Raw genomic sequence first — 21,668 nt, 5'->3', positions numbered from 1 at the left:
GATTCCTACAGACCTCAGACTGGCTGAATGCAACAGGAACATCACATCTGACCCCAGGATCCCACATCACAGAAGGTAGGGCCATCACTTGGCTAATCCCATAAGCAAGTAGATTATCCCTCAGAAATAAGGAAATCGGGGACACCCTCAGATTTTGGGAACCTGGGAGATTATAATATGGAATTCTTAGATGAACCTAGTATGAGCTCCATAGCCATGGATAAAACAGAACCTAGGACAAGGTCCCAGCACAGCAGGGGGTCAGGCATCCCAGAAGGTGTGAAAGAAGCAATGCAGCCAACAGAGGACATTGACTGTTATGCGAAGAGCACTGTCTCTGTACACAGTGGGGGGCAGGCCACTCTACAGATTACATACCCTGATAACATGAGTGCCAATGAAAAGAAAAATGCAAAGAAAGTTCTCCTCAAAGCCCATGCTGAGACCCTGTTTGCTGATTACACATCAAACCAAAGAATGACTAACCTCATTATGCACACCGATTATATAAGAGCCTGGCAGCATGCAATATGTGACTGCTACAAGAGTACAACAACAGAAGAGGCGGATACAGGCAAAATAACAATCAGAATAAAAAACCCACAAGGGGCCGGCGAAGTGATTCTCACAACAACCATTTTTAATAATGGGACTTTAATGATTCAAGGAAGAGAAGATAGGCTTCACCAATATATAGAAAAATTCCCAGAAATCAAGAATCAGGCACAACTAAAAAGGGGCACAGACACAGGATCACCCACTGACTCAGGTGAATTACCCGTGACATCCCCCAACACTGCCAGTACACAGACACAAGCCAGCAAGCCCTCCCCCGACTCCTCACACCTCTCAGTAGAGTCCCTCACAGAGATTGTATCCCGGCTGGAGAGAGATTTTACTATCTATAAACACAATTATAACAGAAACTGTAATGTCAACGAACTGTCCAGCACAAATGGCGACACAAAAGCCATCCACAAACTTATCCAGGAAAACACAAATCTGAGAAAAGAGATAGCAGCCTGCCAGCAAGAGAATGTCAAGCTGTGGGATAAAATGACGCAGTGCCTACAAGAAATCACAGAAGTAAAGGAAGAGTTATCAGGCCTGAAACTACAGACACAAGAGATAAGATCTAAGGAAGAGGGGGAGGAAAACACAACAGACTCTGATCAAGGTATCAATAAGCCAGAAATGCCTCACACATCACAAGAAAGCCCAGAACTGCCCATCACCCCAGACATAGAGCCAGAGAGAACCCAAACAACGAGAACCTCAAACCCAGATATAGTCCTGATCATAGACTCCAATGGCAAGTACATTAATACAAGAAAGCTCTTCCCACGGCAAAGAGTCAAGAAAATCCACAGCCCAACCATTGAAAAAGCCAATACCGTCATTTGCAAGCCTTTCTTCACTACCCCGAAACACATTGTCATACACACAGGCACAGAAGATCTCACTGACCAGCCCCAACAGACAGCGGGCCAACTGGTCCAACTAGCAGAGAAAGCAAAGCAACAGTTCCCAGACAGTAGTATCATCCTGTCATCTCTGCTCCCACGAGAAGACATCTCTGAAGCTACCATCATGGGGATCAACAAAGAGCTGGCGACCAGAATCAGACAAACATCAGGCATCACCCTGGCACAACACCCCTCCATAGATAAGCGTTACCTATATGATGACAAACACCTCAATAAACATGGCGTCAGCCTCCTAGCGAAGGAATTCAAAGATTTAGTGCTCAACAGAGCCCCCGGGCCTAGACAACAAACAAGACAAAGAACCATGGAAATAATACCCGACAACCGCCAATATCCAAGACAGAACCCCCCAAAGATGCCACCTATCAAGAAAAAGCCAACCAGAGCAACCCAGAGCACCAACATAGAGACAATAAAGAGAATAGAGCATGCGGTCACTACAATGGCCACAACAGCAATGCACATAAACCAATACCTGGCCACACTGCAACCAACCAAGAACCCAGCCCGTCCTCTGCAGGACAGCTCATTACAAGGTTTACACACTGAAGATGAAATCACTAACTATCAGTAGTTGGAACATACAAGGGCTGAACGCCTCAGCCTTTGGATCTAAATCAAAAGATCCAGACTTCATAGACAGACTAAAAAACATAGACATTCAAATCCTCCTAGAGACATGGACCCGGGCAGATGACGAGTCCCTAACACCCATGGGCTACAAGGAATTCTCAGTGCCCGCCCAGAAAAATAAGACCACCAAACATGGCCGCCACTCAGGAGGCATACTAATATGGTACAAGGAGGAGCTCAAAGAACACGTAAAAGCTACCAAACGTGGAACTAATCACATATGGATAAAAATAAGCAGCTCCATCCTCAGCGGCCAGCAGGACATCTATCTCTGTGCAGTATATATGCCCCCACCAGGGTCCCCCTACCACGACCCCGACACTTACGAGGTCCTACAAAGGGAAGCTGTCCACTTCCAACCCAAAGGCAGAGTACTAATATGCGGAGACCTGAATGCAAGGACAGGCACAGAGTTAGACTACCTGCCTCCTGACGACAACCCACATACGCACGGTAGTGAGATCCACCACCCAGAACCCACACAGACAAGAAGAAACAGCCAAGACAGAATTGTCAACAAGAGTGGGAGACAACTGCTGAACATGTGCCGAAGCCTAGGACTGTACATAATAAACGGACGTACCACAGGCGATCCCAGAGGACGCTTCACACTAAACTCTCAAGTGGGCAACAGCGTGGTGGACTATGCCATTACAGACGCAGACCTGTCAGACATTGAAGACTTCACAATCGCACCTGACTCCCATCTATCAGACCACAACCAGATCCTACTATACATGAGAACCAGGAACAAAACACCCATACATGAGCCCCAACAGTCCGGCCTCTACAACCTACCAAGACATTTCAAATGGGCCAACCACCAGGCCATAGAATATAGCAACGCAACCAACCGACCCGAAATCAAGACACTGCTCACAAACTTCCATACAAACAACTATCAGCCAGACCAACAGGGAGTCACCAGAGCTGTGAAGGATCTCAAGTACATCCTACAGACCACAGCAGAACTAGCAGGCCTGAAACGAACCAAACCCATAAGACAAACCAACAAACAGTCCCACAAATGGTTCGACAGCGACTGCAAAGCACTACGCCATACCCTAAGAACAGCCTCCAACCAAAAACACAGGGACCCCAACAACAAGGAGGTGAGGGAAGCCTACAGCAATCTATGCAAGCAATACAAGGGCACCCTCAGAGAGAAGAAACAGAGATACCTCTCCCACAAAATTGAGCAACTAGAGGACTCCCTCCAGGACAGCTCATTCTGGGAGACCTGGCACCACATGGGCACAAAGCCCAAGAGAAACTCTCTCCACATCCAAAATGGCAATATCTGGCTCAACTACTTCAGAGGTCTCTACAAAAACATCCCAGAAGAAGAACTAACTCCAGAACAGCAACAGATAATCACCAAACTGAGGGACATGGAGAAAGTCATCAAAGACTTCCAGAACCCTCTGGACTCGCCAATCACCATAAAAGATATACAGGAAAGAATTGCCGTGGTGAAAGGCAAAAAGGCCAGTGGCCCTGACGGCATCCTACCAGAGATGATCAAATACAGCCCTCCAGCAATACACGCGGCACTGGCAAAGCTATTCACCCTCGTGCTCAATGCTGGACACTTCCCCGAAGACTGGAACAAAGGGCTCATAACCCCCATCTACAAGAATGGGGACCAATATGACCCCAACAACTACAGAGGGATCTGCGTCAGCAGCACGCTAGGGAAACTGTTCAACAGCATCATCAATAACAGAATCCTCACCTTCCTCACACAACACGGGGTCCTCAGCAAGAGCCAAGCAGGGTTCATGCCAAACCACCGCACCACAGACCATATCTACACCCTGCACAGCCTCATCAAGACGCACGTCCACAACACCAGAAGAGGCAAGATATTCGCCTGCTTCGTGGACTTTAAGAAGGCGTTTGATTCAGTATGGCACCCAGGCCTACTTCTAAAACTCCTAGAGAGTGGAATAGGAGGAAGAACGTACGACGTCATCAAGAGCTCCTACACCGGAAACCAGTGCAGTGTGAAGGTGAATGGGAAAAGGACAGCATACTTCCAACAGGCCCGAGGGGTCAGACAAGGCTGTAGCCTGAGCCCAACGCTCTTCAACATCTATATCAATGAACTGGCTACAGCCCTGGAGGCCTCACCAACCCCAGGCCTCACCCTGAACAATCGAGAGGTGAAGTTCCTGCTATACGCCGATGACCTCCTACTCCTGGCCCCCACCGAGAAAGACCTCCAAGAAAGCCTGTCAGTGCTGGAAAAATTCAGCACCACATGGGCCCTACCCATCAACCAGAAGAAGACCAAAATCATGGTATTCCAGAAGAAGGGCCACAATAAAGCCTCCACCACCTCACAATTCACACTGAACGGCTCCACACTGGAGAAAACCAACAGCTACACCTACCTGGGGCTGGAGCTCAGCCAATCAGGAAGCTTCAAAGCAGCAATAGAAACCCTGAAAGCAAAAGCCTGCAGAACCTTCTACGCCATCAGAAGACAACTGTACCACCTCAAACCACCGGTGAGGGTCTGGATGAAGATATTTGACGCTGTCATCTCCCCGATCCTTCTCTATGGCAGTGAGGTTTGGGGCCCAGCCACCTACCCAGACCAGTCAAGGTGGGATTCCAGCCCAACAGAGAACTTCCACCTGGAGTTCTGCAAATACCTGCTACATGTCCATCGCAACACCACCAACATAGCCTGCAGGGCAGAGCTAGGCAGACTCCCCCTATGGCTCACCATACAGAAGAGGGCGCTAGCTTTCCAGGCACACATCCAGGGGAGCAAGCCTGACTCCTACCACCACCAAGCATGGCTAAGCCACCTGAGCAAACCAGACATTCAACAACCAAACAGCAGCCAACCACCAAACCAAAAACTCCAACAGATGATAACCAAGGCCGAAATAAAGGCGACCACAGAGGCAAACAGAGAGCGGTACATTGAAGAATGGAGAAACGAAATAAATAACTCCAAGAAACTCACCGTGTACCAATCCCTACAAAGGGACTACACCATGGCCACCTACCTGGAGAGAATACGCCACCCCAAGCACAGACAGACCCTGAGCCGATACAGACTGAGCGCCCACAACCTAGAGGTAGAGACGGGGCGATACAGACAGACGTACAAGCCACGGGAGAAGAGACTGTGCCAGCACTGTGACCAGGGGGCCCTAGAAGACGAGACCCACTTCCTGCTACACTGCACCAAATACTCAGCTATGAGGGCCGTCTACTACCAAAGACTCTCTGCCCACATCCCAGACTTCATATCTGCAGACGAGAAGAGGAAACTCTACATCCTACTGGGAGAAGAAGAGGCCACTGTGGAGATCGCTGCCCAATACGTGTCCAGCTGTCACCAAACAAGAGGAAGATGAGACTCCATGGACTGTTATATTTATCCCAAAACACCTGCCCCACCCACCCCCACCTCCCCATTTAGCAGTCACCAACGAAGAGGAAGATGAGACTCCATGGACTGTTATAACCGAACCCCCCCCTTCATACCCACCACCCACCCAACCCAACTCCCCCCCCACCCACCCACCCACTTTACTAGCTTTGGCAATGCCAAATACCTATTCGGACGTGCCAATAAAGCATTTTTTTGATTTGATTTGATTTTGATTTGGTTCACATGCATCAATTCATATTCTTAACAAAGTCCATCCTGATCAGTCGGACATCATTCCAGGCAAAAGTACCACTGATAACAATAGGAGAGCACAGATTGTTGTGGCTAGAGGGGAGCAATGGGCATTGGCCTCCCCAGATGCAGCCAAGATCTTTGATTCTGTGGACTTCGCTGCTGATGGTGTTCGCTGGTTCAGTATAGGACTGAAATTTGTACAGTGGGCATCAACCCTATATAAAAATCCTAAAGTGAACCTGTCGGTTAATTATCAGTGTTCTGGGGTTTTTTTGTTTTTGTTTTTTTTTTCTTCCAACCCAGGTTGTGGCCTGCCCCTTGTTTCACTCTGGCAGTAGAGCCATTGGCAGGTCCAGTTTTCCAGGGGATAGCTCTAGGTAAGAGGGAGGGCTAAATTAGTTTATATATGGTGACCTAGGGATATTTAGATATTGGAAGACTGGCCCCTTTTCTGGTCTGTCTGTTAATTGGAGTAAATCATCTCTGATGCCTCGTTGGAGTCCTGACTGACTCATGACTTTTCATAATCTCCTGGTAGTTGATGAATTTAAATATCACAGTGTATATTACAAATACTCTCTATACACTGCTAGGCTATGTGGAATCTAAATGTAAGGCATGGAAGACACTCCCACTGTCTGTTCCAGGCCTTATTAACTTGGTTAAAGTTATTCTACTTCCCAAAGGCTCATGTATATTGGCACACACCATGGGACCAGTCCCTAAGGCTTTACCTTAAGTACCTTATTAGACCCAAATAAGGATATTATTTATTTATTTTTTTATGATCTTGTATTTTCTATGTTCAGTGTTGCTTTAGCAGTCGAAGTAATATACAGTCCTATGAAAAAGTTTGGGCACCCCTATTAATCTTAAACATTTTTAGTTCTAAATATTTTGGTGTTTGCAACAGCCATTTCAGTTTGATATATCTAATAACTGATGGACACAGTAATATTTCAGGATTGAAATGAGTTTTATTGTACTAACAGAAAATGTGCAATATGCATTAAACCAAAATTTGACCGATGCAAAAGTATGGGCACCTCAACAGAAAAGTGACATTAATATTTAGTAGATCCTCCTTTTGCAAAGATAACAGCCTCTAGTCGCTTCCTGTAGCTTTTAATCAGTTCCTGGATCCTGGATGAAGGTATTTTGGACCATGCCTCTTTACAAAACAATTCAAGTTCAGTTAAGTTTGATGGTCGCTGAGCATGGACAACCTGCTCTCAAATGATCTGAAAACAAAGATTGTTAAACAGAGTTGTTCAGGGGAAGGATACAAAAAGTTGTCTCAGAGATTTAACCTGTCAGTTTCCACTGTGAGGAACATAGTAAGGAAATGGAAGACCACAGGGACAGTTCTTGCTAAGCCCAGAAGTGGCAGGCCAAGAAAAATATCAGAAAGGCAGAGAAGAAGAATGGTGAGAACAGTCAAGGACAATCCACAGACCACCTCCAAAGAGCTGCAGCATCATCTTGCTGCAGATGGTGTCACTGTGCATCGGTCAACAATACAGCGCACTTTGCACAAGGAGAAGCTGTATGGGAGAGTGATGAGAAAGAAGCCGTTTCTGCAAGCACGCCACAAACAGAGTCGCCTGAGGTATGCAAAAGCACATTTGGACAAGCCAGCTTCATTTTGGAAGAAGGTCCTGTGGACTGATGAAACAAAGATTGAGTTGTTTGGTCATACAAAAAGGTGTTATGCATGGTGTCCAAAAAAACAGCATTCCAAGAAAAAGACTTGCTACCCACTGTAAAATTTGGTGGAGGTTCCATCATGCTTTGGGGCTGTGTGGCCAATGTATCAGCAGATTCTTGAGAATAATGTTCAAGAATCAGTGACGAAGTTGAAGTTACGCCGGGGATGGATATTTCAGCAAGACAATGATCCATAACACCGCTCCAAATTGACTCAGGCATTCATGCAGAGGAACAATTACAATGTTCTGGAATGGCCATCCCAGTCCCCAGACCTGAATATCATTGAACATCTGTGGGATGATTTGAAGCGGGCTGTCCATGCTCGGCGACCATCAAACTTAACTGAACTTGAACTGTTTTGTAAAGAGGAATGGTCCAAAATACCTTCATCCAGGATCCAGGAACTGATTAAAAGCTACAGGAAGCGACTAGAGGCTGTTATCTTTGCAAAAGGAGGAACTACTAAATATTATTGTCACTTTTCTGTTGAGGTGCCCATACTTTTGCACCGGTCAAATTTTGGTTTAATGCATATTGCACATTTTCTGTTAGTACAATAAACCTCATTTCAATCCTGAAATATTACTGTGTCTATCAGTTATTAGATATATCAAACTGAAATGGCTGCTGCAAACACCAAAATATTTAGAACTAAAAATGATTAAGATTAATAGGGGTGCCCAAACTTTTTCATAGGACTGTATTTAGCTATACCTAAAATCTTAAAGTTTTTTTTTTTTTTTTTTTCTGGTTCTTCATATCATATAACAAACACACTTAAAACTATAGAAAAACTGCTCTGGATAATGAAGGACAACAATGGATCCCAATTTCAGACAGCATTATCAATATCTTCCATTAGTTCTTGTGGATATAGCCACATACAGATGTGGTAGGGAAAAAGTGAATTATATAACTAAAGACATTATAAAATAATTTATGTAAAGTGCATTCTGCAAGCAATCACAAAAGATAATGGGTATGCTATGAATATAATTCCTTATTAGAGATGAGCGAACACTAAAATGTTCGAGGTTCGAAATTCGATTAGAACAGCCGCTCACTGTTCGTGTGTTCGAACGGGTTTCGAACCCCATTATAGTCTATGGGGAACATATACTCGTTAAGGGGGAAACCCAAATCTGTGTCTGGAGGGTCACCAAGTCCACTATGACACCCCAGGAAATGATGCCAACACCTCTGGAATGACACTGGGACAGCAGGGGAAGCATGTCTGGGGGCATCTAACACACCAAGGACCCTCTATTACCCCAACATCACAGCCTAACAACTACACACTTTACACATTCCAAAAAACCTCTATCAAAGTGGCAAAATACCTGGAAACCTTCTTTACTCCCCAAATGGATGAACACAAACCCCAATTTAAGCTCAACAAACAGTAACAACCACCCCTTTAAATCACGTTCCCCATGACAACCACGGATAGAATAGACAATGGGAAATCCAAAAGCCCTCACCCTTAACTGTCATTTTGAGTGTGTGTGTGTGTGTGTGTGTATGTGTGTGTATGTGTGTGAGATGTGGTAAGACCTTCCAAAATTCACTTTTCTAGCCCTTAACATGAGCCCTTCCAAACAAAGTTACAGGACCTTAAGCTGAGCTACCAGCAGAGATTGAGGCCCTTGGCATGAGTAGAGCCTTGCACCAGCAGTGTTTTTGGCACTTAGGGTGAGTTGAGCCTTGTACCAGCGTGTGTCCCTTAACATCAGGCAAGCCCTAAGTTCTGCACTTTGCACAAAAGTTCAACATTAACCTTAGTAGCCTTAGTAGGCCCGAGAACCAGGAACAGGTCTTGCAATGGCTGTCGGATAACGCTTAAAGCACATTGTCCACCAGCCAGTCAGCCTCTACCTCCTCTTACCCAACAGTCTTGTCCTCCTTCCACCCAAAATTCCCAATCTTCCCAGAACAATAACCCCAACTGTCCCTGCTCCCCAGAGCTGTTCTCCCTTCCTTTGACTGTACCGCAACCTGCCCCTCCATTTCGCGATTCCACGGACCTAACAGACGAGTATCTGTGTCCAGATGCTCAAACACTAGAGTCTCCTCCATCTCCGGTCGATTTGGTGGCGGATGACCAGCAACCCACCCTCATCGACGACGATGAGACGCAGTTGCTGTCAGGGCAGCCAGTTGACATGCGCATTGTGCAGGAGGAGGAGGCGAGACAGGAGTTGGAAGACGAGGTGGTGGACGACGAGGACACCGACCCCACCTGGACAAGGCGGATGTCAAGCTGGGAAAGTAGTGTGGATGTTGAGGCAGGTGCAGCACCAAAAAGGGTAGCTAGAGGCAGAGACATGTCCAGAGGCAGAGGTCAGCTGCTTTGCCGAAGCCAGGCCAGACCCGGAATGTCCGAAGATGTTCCCTTTTGTACCCAGCCCAGAAAAACTCCCCCATCGAGGGCACGTTTCTCGAAGGTGTAGAGTTTTTTCAAGGAATGCGCCGAGGACAGATATAGTGTCGTCTACACAATTTGCCTCTCGAAATCGAGTAGGGGCCCTGAGAAGAGCAACCTGTCCACCACTTCAATGCACCGTCATTTGGAATCCAAGCACTGGAATCAGTGGCAGGCAGCAATTGCAGGACAAACGTCGCCCGCCGTTCATGCCACTGCCTCTGCTCACAGTGCTGGCGATGCACTCCAGAGGACGAGCCAGGACATCACTTCATTTGCCTCCGCCACTTTGTTGACTTCTCCTTCATCCTCTCCTGTTTCTGTCTTATCTCCTTCTCCTGCACCATCAAAGGCACCATCAGGCGCTTCTTTACAACAACCCACCATCTCTCAGACATTGGAGCGCCGGCAGAAATACACCACTAACCACCCACCCACGCAAGCCTAGAACGCCAACATCGCTAAACTGCTGGCCCAGGAGATGTTGGCGTTCCGGCTTGTTGAAACTCCCGCCTTCCCGGACCTGATGGCAACTGTGGCACCTCACTATGCCGTCCCTAGCCGTCACAACTTCTCCCGGTGTGGCGTCCCGCCTTGCACCAGCACGTGTCACTCAACATCAGTTGGGCCCTTAGTTCCGCGCTTTGCTGCAAGGTCCACTTGACCACCGACACTTGGACAAGCGCCTGTGGTCAGGGATGCTGCTTATCTTTAAGGACAGGCAGGGTGAATGTGGTGGAGTCTGGTCCCGGGGTGCAAACTGAGGTACCCTATCTCCTCTCCCAGGCCAAAATTCATGGCAGGAGTAGACTGAAACCCTACGACGCTGCAACCTCCACCCCAGCTACTAGCGGCAAACGCTAAAACACTGGTGTGGGGAGACGTCAGCAGGCAGTGCTGAAGCTCATCAGCTTGGGGGACAGACAGCACAGTGCCTCCGAGGTCAGGGTTGCCATCCTGGCTGAGATGGCATTTTTTTTTCCCTGCTACACCTGGGGCCTGGCATTTTTACGCCTGTGATAATGGCTGGAACCTGGTAGCGGCTCTGGAGCTTGCCAGCCACCAACACGTTCCATGTTTGGCCCACGTCTAACCTAGTGGTGCAACGTTTTTTGAAAACATACCCAAATGTACCGAAGCTACTGTTGAAAATGCGGCGCTTGTGCGCCCACTTTTGCAAGTGTACAGGAGTCGCTGCTAGCCTAAAAACACTCTAGCAAGGCCTACATCTGTCCAAACACAGGCTGTTGTCCGTCATTCACGCACGCTGAAACCCTACAATACCATATCTTGAGCAGGGTGTGTGAGCTGCACAGACCTTTGATGGAGTTCCATCTACAAAACCCAAGGGTTCCTCAAAGTCAGCTCCCAAAGTTTCTGCACCATGAGTTTCCAGGGGTGGCAGAGTTATGGCTAGGGGAAGAGGCATGGATAGGGATGATGTCTAGGGGCAAAAGCAGTGTGGATGTGGAGGCAAGCTAAGCAGCAAAAACTGGGGGTACAAGCTAAGGCATGGACTGGGGTGATGTCTAGGGGCAAAAGCAGTGTGGATGTGGAGGCAAGCTAAGCAGCAAAAACTGGGGGTACAAGCTAAGGCATGGACTGGGGTGATGTCTAGGGGCAAAAGCAGTGTGGATGTGGAGGCGAGCTAAGCAGGGAAAAAGGTGGTTAGAGGCAAAGGGATGTCCAGAGGCAGAAGACAGCTGCATGACAGAAGCTAGGCCTGAGCCAGCAAGGCCCAAGATGCCCTCTTTTCTAGCTTCCTTAGAAAAATTCCCCCATCGAGGCCACGTTCCTCGCTGGGGGAGATAATTTCTAAATGTATAGGTCGAGGACAAACTGAGTGTGGTTTACACACTTTGCAATGCGACTCCCCATCTCCCAGGCCTTTCATTCCAGGCTAAAGTACAGCACAACCCACCCACATGCCCAAGGCTTCAACGGCCTCATCTCAAAAATTCTGGCCCAGGAGATGTTGGGGTCCCGGCTTGTGGACACTCTGCCCTTTTTGGGCCTGCTGGCTACTGCGCCACCTCACTGTGCCGTCCACACCAGCACTTTTCCCCAAACATGAGGCGGTCCCTAAGTTCAGCGCTTTGCCCAAAAGTTCCACGTGACCAGCTATGAATGGACAAGTGCATGCGGACAGGGACGCTAACTTTTAATCTTGGCACAGTGGTTGAATGTACTTGAGGCATGGACCGGGTCGCAAAATGTGGTAGACTGACTTGTCTCCCCACACAACATTCCTGGGAGGAGGGCTGTAACACCACCCTCCTCCTCCGCTGTTAGATTGACCCCAGCTACGAGCTGGAAACGCAGCAACACTGGTGTGGGGAGACGTCAGCAGGCCGGGCTGAAGCTCATCAGCTTGGGGGATGGACAGCACACTGCCTCTGAGGTCAGGGATGCCATCCTGGATGAGATGGCAATTTGTTTATCCCCGCTGCCCCTGGGGCCAGGCTTTTTTGTCTTGTTGGAGGGCTCTGGAGCTTGCCAGCCTCCAACATGTTCCATGCCTGGTCCACGTGTTCAATCTAGTGGTGCAACGATTTTTAAAAACATACCCCAAATTAGCAGAGATAAGGGTGAAAGTGGGGCACTTGGACACCCACTTTCCCAAGTCTACAGTACCTGGAGCTAGCCGCAATACACTCCAGCAAGGCCTACATCTGCCTGAAGCACCTACTGTTGTGCGAGGTCACCACACGCTCAAACCCTAGATACCGTATGTTGAGCAGGGTGTGTGAGCAGCAGAGACCTTTGATGGAGTACCAGCTACAAAACCCAAGGGTTCCTCAGAGTCAGCTCCCTCACTTTCTGCACCATGAGTTTCCATGGGTGGCAGAGTTATGGCTAGAGGCACAGGCATGGATAGGGGTAATGTGTAGGGGCAAAAGCAGTGTGGATGTGGAGGCAAGCAAAGCAGGGAAAATGGTGGCTAGAGGCAAAGGGATATCCATAGGCAGCAAGGGCAAAGATGCAAAACTCTCCCCTGTTTCAAGAATTTTCCTGACTTGTCTCCCCACAAAACATTCCTGGGAGGAGGGCTGAAACACCACCCTCCTCCTCCTCCGCTGTTAGATTGACCCCAGCTACGAGCTGGAAACGCTGCAACACTGGTGTGGGGAGACGTCAGCGGGCCGTGCTGAAGCTCATCAGCTTGGGGGCCAGACAGCACACTGCCTACAAAGTGAGTCATGCCATCCTCGATGAGACGGCAATGTGGTTTTTGCCACTGCACCTGGGCCCAGGCATGTTGTCATGTGTGATAATGGCTGTAACCTGGGATCGGCTCTGTAGCTTGGCAGCCTGCAACATATTCCATGCCTGGGCCACGTTTTTAACTCATTGCTGCTAATCTTTTTAAAAAGGTACCCCAATGTTCCTGAGCTACTGGTAAAGTGTGGCGCTTGTGCGGATAGTTTTTAAAGTCTATAGTTGCCACTGCTAGCCTCTATGCACTCCTACAACGCCTGTACCTGCTGGAACAACGGCTGTTGTGCGACATCTCCACACTGCTGGCACTAAACATATCATGTGTTGAGCAGAGTGTGTGAGCAGCACAGACCTTTGATGTAGTTCCAACTCCAAAACCCTCGAGTTCGTCAAAGTCAACTCCCTCAGTTGCTCAACCATGAGTGGCCATGGGTGGCAGACTTATGTGAAATCCCATCCATTGCACTGGACACGAAACATTAGCATGCGCTCAGCACAACTCCGGATATGGCAGCTGCGTTAAGCAGGGTGCAGGGTACAACACAGACCAGGCCCGAGCACCAGGAACAGGTGTTAGAAATACTGCAGCATCCGCCATTTCCTTCCAATTTTGGGGTTTTGGACCCGCCACCGACTTGTCTGGACCTCAGTGGGGATCATGAGACACAGTTGCCATCAGGGCAAGCTGTGGTCATGTGCGGTTTGCAGTAAGGGGGCAGTGCGCAATTGGAAGAGAAGTTGGTGGATGATGAGGCCACCGACCCCACATGGACAGGGGTGATGTCTAGGGGCTAAAGCAGTGTAGATGTGGAGGGAAGCTAATTCAACAAAAAAACAGGGTAGAAGCAAAGGCATAAACTGGGGTGATGTTTAGGGGCTAAAGCAGTGTAGATGTGGAGGGAAGCTAAGCAGCAAAAACTGGGTAGAAGCAAAGGCATGCAAAACTCTACCCTGTTGGAAGACTTATTCCTAGGTCTGGAACACGTTAATGCCCCCCCCCCCCCGGACAAATTACTGCCACTCAGGGGCCTAGTGTCACCAGGAGGGACAAGTATAGGCGCATGTTGTGGGAATACCTGGCCGACACCAGCTCTGTCCTCTCCGATCCCTCTGTGCTCTACTGCCTACACTTATTTTTTCATCTTTTTTTCTGCACTGCACATCTCTTGCCTACTTCCTTTGGGATCTTAGAAGTGGTGGTCCACTTCCAAAGGTGGTAATTTCAGGGCTGGAGTTGTCAATAGACAGTGTAACGGGAGTAGCTGAGGTATCGCTGTCTTAACCACTTTTTGGCACAAAATTAACTTCCAAAGCCAAGTATGGTGCAAGTATATGATGCAAGGACACCTACACACCTATCTCTGACACATTGGGGAGTTCACCCTCATGCGCCCTTTTGACCTGCACCATCATGCGCCTCTTCCCAGCCACTCCACATCTCCCAAGCTTTTCATTGCAGGCAGAAGTACAACACAACCCACCCCCATGCCCAAGCCTTTAACAGCCTCATCGATAAACTGCTGGCCCTGGAGATGTTGGTGTTTGTTTATGCTTCTGGATACCCAGGCCTTCCGTCAGCAGATGGCAGCTGGGGCACCTCCCTATGCTGGGCCTAGCCGTTACTACTTCTCTTGGTGTGCTGTCCCTGCCTTGCGCCTGCATGTGTCCCATAACATCAGTCGGGCCCAGAGCTCTGCGCTTTGCTGCAAGGTCCACTTGACCACCGACACATGGACAAGCGACTGTGGTCAGGGATGCTGCAGTGCTTATCTTTAATGACAGGCAGGGTGAATGTGGTGGAGTCTGGTCCCCGGGTGCAAACTGGGGTGGCCTATCTCCTCTCCCAGGCCAAAATTCATGGCAGGAGTAGACTGAAACCCTACGATGCTGCAACCTCCACCCCAGCTACTAGCGGCAAACGCTCTAACACTGGCGTGGGGAGATGTCAGCAGGCCGTGCTGAAACTGATCAGCTTGGGGGACAGTCAGCACAGTGCCTCCGAGGTCAGGGATGCCATCCTGGCTGAGATGGCATTTTTTTTTCCCTGCTACACCTGGGGCCTGGCATTTTTGCGCCTGTGATAATGGCTGGAACCTGGTAGCAGATCTGGAGCTTGCCAGACTCAAACACGGTCCACGCATGGCCCACGTTTTTCAACTTGTTGGTGCCATGTTTCTTTGAAACCTACACCATTGTGCCTGATATACAGGTCAAAGTGGGGCCATTTTCGTAAGTGAGAACTAGCCTCTGCTAGGCAGAAAACATTCAGAGCACACTCCTCTCATCTTCACACCGTTGGCTGGCGGAGGAAGACGAGGGGGTTGGAGTGGCATCTGATGTCCCTGTCCCACACGAGGCTAGAGGGTGCACTTCAGTGCATCCCATTGCTTCACCACAAATGGTGTGAAGGGGAGTGGAAAATGGAGGAAATGGAGAGTGACCCTTACAGTTGGGGCCAGCAAAGGCATGCCAAGTAACACACTGGCACACATGGCTGACTTCATCTTGGGTTGCTTTTCAACACATATTTCACATCATGAAGAACAAATAATACTGGATTTTTACAAGCCTCAAACCCCGGCCTAGGTCTAATGTCTGTTCCTTTCTTATATTAGGGGAGAGGGGAAAAAAATTACTTCAGTGATACGTTTAGCGTACATAGACTGACTATTAATGTGTATCCCACTTAGTGTTGTTAGGGTTACACACCGTCACAACCTGGCTAAAGCTTCTATAGCTTTTAATAAAGTCAACATAACTTTACCGTATCCAAAAAGACAGCTGGTACCGACAGAGAGCAAGACAAATGTCAACCAAAGCTGTGAGCTCGAGCTCTGAACACCCACAGTGACTTTGGCGTCATCATCATTATAAGGGAGCGGGTGGTAATAAATAACTTGGCAGTGCCTAAAACCCAAAAAGCTTATACAACTATATTTACATTAAGATACACAAATGACACTTTTTAGTAGCATGTCATGAGACAAGCTGATAAGATCTTCCTTTGTGCAGTGCTATTTGAAAGTTAAACGCTGCCTTTATTTTAATTCTGGAGAAGGTGCAGACATTAGATTTAGAACATGTTGTCTTCATTGTCCAAATCCTCTATATAGGTAATGTGTTTTTCGGGCCGAGCTGTCTGGGAACGAGCTGGTGCAGCACTGACAACCTGGGTGAATATGGCAAGAGCCTGAGATGTAGGGTGAATGAATCCCCAAATTATTTGGGGAATTTCCACTCAGAAACTGGCACTATATACCAGTAGCAAAAATTGTGGGTGCACGTAACCCCAATATATTCTTTGAATTCCCAGTCAGACAATGGCACTATATGGCAGTGGCAGGACTTGAAGGTATTTATAACCCCAATATATTCTTTGCATTCCCAGTCAGACAATGGCACTATATGGCAGTGGCAGGACTTGAAGGTATTTATAACCCCAATATATTCTTTGAATTCCCAGTCAGACAATGGCACTATATGGCAGTAGGAAAAATAGTGGGTGTATATAGCCCCAATTCTATTGCTAGGGGACTTGCAGGGTATTTCTGGGGTGAAGGTGGGGGGGCACACCGTTGGAACGGGGATTTGGGGTATACGGGAATACACTGTCAGTGTATTCCATTCAGGATGCTGGGAAAGCTGGGTTGCGGCGATTGAGCCCGTCAGTGCCACGTTACACTGACAAGCTTCTCCCTGGAATTGAAGTTATATGTAACCCCAATATATTCTTTGAATTCCCAGTCAGACAATGGCACTATATGGCAGTAGCAAAAATAGTGGGTGTATATAGCCCCAATTCTATTGCTAGGGGACTTGCAGGGTATTTCTGAGGTGAAGGTGGGGGGGGGCGCACCGTTGGAACGGGGATTTGGTGTGTATATATTGGGTATACGGGAATACACTGTCAGTGTATTCCATTCAGGATGCTGGGAAAGCTGGGTTGCGGCGATTGAGCCCGTCAGTGCCACGTTACACTGACAAGCTTCTCCCTGGAATTTAGCTCTTACAAGAGCTGTTGTGGTTGTCTTCTCCTTCCTATCCTAGCCTGTCCCTGCCTACCCAGAATCTAAGCCCTAGATAAATGGATGGAAACCTCCGTCCCCGGTGAATTGCAAGCTCAGAATGACGCGAACCTGGGCGGCGCTGTTCTTTTAAATTAGAGGTCACATGTTTTCGGCAGCCAATGGGTTTTTCCTACTTTTTTCAACGTCACCGGTGTCGTAGTTCCTGTCCCACCTACCCTGTGCTGTTATTGGAGCAAAAAAGGCGCCAGGAAAGGTGGGAGGGGAATCGAGTAATGGCGCACTTTACCACGCGGTGTTCGATTCGATTCGAACATGCCGAACAGCCTAATATTCGATCGAACATGAGTTCGATAGAATACTGTTCGCTCATCTCTATTCCTTATGTTTCCATATATTATCCTTGACTTATTAAATTGTATAGTTCTTGAGTTTCCAGTGACTTTTTTTTTTTTTGTCTCCTCCACAGGACAGCTAAACTATATTGGTTCCAGTCATCAGCTGTGGCATATTCTAGCTGTGGTAATGTTATATTGGTGGCACCAGTCTACAGTCTACATTATGCAGTACAGACATAGCCAACCATGCCCTACACATGTGGAACATCCATGAGGTAGGGAAGATCAATAGAATCATAGCTAACAGCGTGCCTCTTTTGAATAATGGCATGTAAAAATATACAGTGCCTTGCAAAAGTATTCATACTCCTTGAACTCTTTCATATTTTGTCACTTTACAACAACAAACGTTTTTTTATTAGCTTTTAAGTGACAGACCAACACAAAGTAGCAGATAATTGTGAACCAAAATGATGCATGGTTTTCAAAATCAAATAATCAATAAATTTTTAATGAAATAAAAATCTGAAAAGTTTGACGTGCAAACATATTCAGCCCTTCTATATCCATACTTTGTAGTGCACCTTTTTCTGCTATTACAGCTGCAAGTCTTTTGGGGTATGTCTGTACCAGCTTTGCATATCTAGAGATTTGTGCCCGTTCTTCTGTACAAAATAGCTCAAGCTCAGCCAGATTGGATGGAAAGCATCTGTGAACAGCAATTTTCATGTCTTGCTACAGAAGCTCAATGGGATAATATTCTTTGATCTAAACCATTCCACTCTAGCTCTGGCTGTATGTTTAGGGTCATTGCCGTTCTGGAAGGTGAATCTCTTTCCCAGTCTCAAGTCTTTTGCAGCCAAGCTGTCTTCCAAGATTGCACTGTATTTAGCTCCATCCAACCATCCATCAACTCTGACCAGCTTCCCTGTCCCTGCTGAAGAAAAGCATCCCCACATGATGCCACCACCATGTTTCTCAGTGGAGATGGTGTGTTCAGGGGGATAAGCAGTGTTACTGTTCCATCACACACAGAGCTTTGTATTTAGGCAAAAAAGTTCAACTTTGGTCTCATGTGACCAGAGCATCCTCTTCCACATGTTTCTATGTCCCCCTATATGGCTTGTAGTAAACTGCAAATGTCAGGATGTGTTTCTTTCAGCAATGGTTTTCTTCTTGCCACTCTTCCATAAAGGTAAGATTTGTGGAGTGCACAACTTATAGTTGTCCTGTGGACAGATTCTCCTACCTGAGCTGTGGATTTCTGCAGCTCTTTCAGAGTGACCATGGGCCTCTTGGCTGCTTCTCTGACCAGTACCAGCACTCTCTTTGCTTGATCTGTGAGTGTAGGAGGACGGCCATGTCTTGGTAGGTTTGCAGTTGTAGAATACTTTTTCAATTTTTGGATAATAGATTGAACAGTGCTCCTTGTTATGCTCAAAGCTTGAAATATGTTTTTATAACCTAACCCTCTTTTAAACTTCTCCACGTCTTTCACTGACCTTTCTTGTGAGTTCCTTGGTCTTCTTGATGCTGTTTGTTCACTAGTGTTCTCTAACAAACCACTGAGGCCTTCACAGAACAGGTGTACTTGCACGGAGACTAAATTACACACAGCTGGACTCTAAGTGACTTCTGAAGGCAATTGTGCGCACTGGATTTTATTTAGGGGTATCAGAGTACAGGGGGAGTAGAGGGGGCTGGTTGGTTTTACACGTCACACTGAAAACCTGTAAACCATTTATCATTTTTGTTCCGTTTGTCAATTATCTGCTACTTCGTGTTACACTTTTAGTTTGTGGTTGTAAGGTGACAAAATATGAAAAACTTCAAGGGGTACAAATACTTTTGCAAGCCATTGTAGAGGAGATTTATAAGTGTGTAAAAGAAAACCTGTCTGTTGTGTGTAGCCTTCATTTTGTATTCTGCTTTCTGTAGTATGAAAGCTGTGTTGAGTAGTTGCATATGAAGGTTACAGGAATTCTAAATGGATAAAGGGTAAATGTTATTTTAGAAAAGTACCCGTATATACTTGAGTATAAGCCGACCCAAATATAAGCCGAGGCCCCTAATTTTACCACAAAAAACTGGGAAAACTAATTGACTCAAGTATAAGCCTAGGGGGGAAATGCAGCAGCTACTAGAAAATTTCAAAAATTAAAATGGTCGGAGTTTTTGGGTGCAGTAGATGCAGGGGAAGGGGAGGGGGTGTTTTGGTTGTCTGTCTGCCCCTTCCCTGAGCTTGAGGACTTTTTTTTTTTTTTCTTCCCCCCACTTGGAATTCAGCCTGGCTGAATATAGGATATCTGCGCTGCTCCTATTAACCCCTTCCCGACAGAACAGGAGCACTGCAGATCCCCTATCTTCAGTAGACTAGGCACTTTCAGACACAGGATACCTAATGTTTATGTGTTTCACAGTAATCTACTTTTATTTGTATTCTAGGGAAAGGAGTGATTTAAAACTTTTATTTTTTTTAAGCTTTTTTTTCACTATTTTATGGGAGATTCTATTCTATAGATTATTATTGCGGCTGGTCATAAACACAAAAAAAAAAATTTTGTTTTTGGTTGACTCGAGCATAAGCCGAGGGGGGCTTTTTCAGCACAAAAATTGCTGAAAAACTCGGCTTATACTCGAGTATATACGGTACTCCATCATGTGTTACCAACCTGAAACATGTAAGTGTGATATTGCAGGCTTAGAGAAAAAAATAAAAATCTTTGAGCCTAGTGAGGTTAGTGAGAAGAAACTCCTACGTCCATTACAGATCGGAGAAGTACTATTAGATTTTTGTTGACACTCATTATTAATTTACTATGACCTTCCTATAGCACACTGGTATTAGTCATCCTATTATCCACCATGTGCTGTCTGACCCTAAACTTCTCTGTGTACAAAATATGAGGGTGATGAAGAACATTCATCTCTACTCGTCATGTTACTGATTACTTGGAAGTTGTAATGTGATCCCCATGGAATGGATATTTACAACAATATTAACTGCCTTCTTTATAGGCTGTTGTGAAATAGACATAAAGGGGATTTCTATCGTAGGAATAGGTGAAATTTACTAGATTGGTGGGGTTTCGTCTACTTGGAGTCCCACTGTCGACCAGTTTCAGCTAGCGCTGAATACTTTGAATAGAGTGGCAAATGAACATGCACCTCCTTACCTCTTCATTCAAACTCTTTCCAGCTGTATTCTTGTGGCTGGGGAGGGGGGTTCCGGTGTTCCTTTTCTGGCAATCATTTGAGGTCCAAAGGAGGTTTGGCTAAAGCCTACTTCTCAGCTAGCAAACAGATAGTAAGTGCATTAAACTTGAATACCCCATTTTACTTGTATTACTTCACTAATGTCTTTCTACAAAATTTGTCTCCTTTCTTTCAGGATTTTTTTTCTTTTTGTTCACTTGAGAATTTATTGACGAAGAAATCTTACATATGGATGTTGGTGTCCTTCAATTTTTTTACCCATTTCTGGTGCACCTATGAGGCATCCATTCAAATCACTGGAGATTTGTAGCAGGAAAATCAGAAATGTGGCCATGCACTGAGGAGAGTGACACAAAACTAGAAAGTAGTATTAAATTATGATTTTTAAGGCTGTTATGCAGATACTGGGCACTGAATTGCCATAAGGCTTAACTTGACATGTATAAAGAACTAATTTTATTGATAATGTGTCTTTATGGCTTTGGGAAGGCGATAATGTGAAACATTCCATATCTTTACCCGAAGGAGGATTTATTTAATTGTGATGTACATTTGAAATTAATATATGTGTATACACAAGAACATACTGGGTGCCAAATCAGCATGCAAAGGTTATTCCCTTTTTCATGCTGTATTTTACTGAATACAGTGGAGCAAAATATTAAATGTCATTGAAAACTGCATCACTGTAAAAGCTGATCATCATAGGGTTTTATAAAAGAGAGTGAATGTTTGTATTTCTTGAAATGTCTAACATATACAAAGGGTTTTTTATGTTGTATGTCCTCTTTATTTATTAACTTTTTCTCTCTCTCTCTGTTGTAGTAAAGAATATGACTAGTAGGTACTACAGATTATTTGCCTCACTTATATAATGAAGTATATTTCATCTAAATCTAGTAGTGTTCCTTATAGGAAAAATGCAAATGGATTAGTCAAAACGCTTGGCATTTGTGCTTCCTGAAATGT

General features: G+C 46.3%; 1 protein-coding gene across 2 annotated transcripts in view; it reads left to right on the top strand.

Moving 5' to 3' along the window:
• PAQR3 (progestin and adipoQ receptor family member 3) overlaps positions 1-21,459 on the top strand; it is a 51,269-nt gene extending 29,810 nt beyond the window's left edge. For both annotated transcript variants that reach the window (XM_075283960.1, XM_075283953.1), the window contains exons 7-8: positions 17,615-17,758; positions 20,875-21,459. In XM_075283960.1, coding sequence (XP_075140061.1) covers positions 17,615-17,757 — 143 coding nt within the window. In that variant the 3' untranslated portion in view covers position 17,758; positions 20,875-21,459. The remainder of the gene's footprint in view (positions 1-17,614; positions 17,759-20,874) is intronic.
• The last annotated feature ends 209 nt before the right edge of the window (positions 21,460-21,668 follow it).

Source organism: Leptodactylus fuscus, chromosome 1 (assembly GCF_031893055.1).
Source record: "Leptodactylus fuscus isolate aLepFus1 chromosome 1, aLepFus1.hap2, whole genome shotgun sequence".
NCBI lineage: Eukaryota > Metazoa > Chordata > Amphibia > Anura > Leptodactylidae > Leptodactylus > Leptodactylus fuscus.
This window is presented reverse-complemented; position numbering and strand designations above follow the sequence as displayed.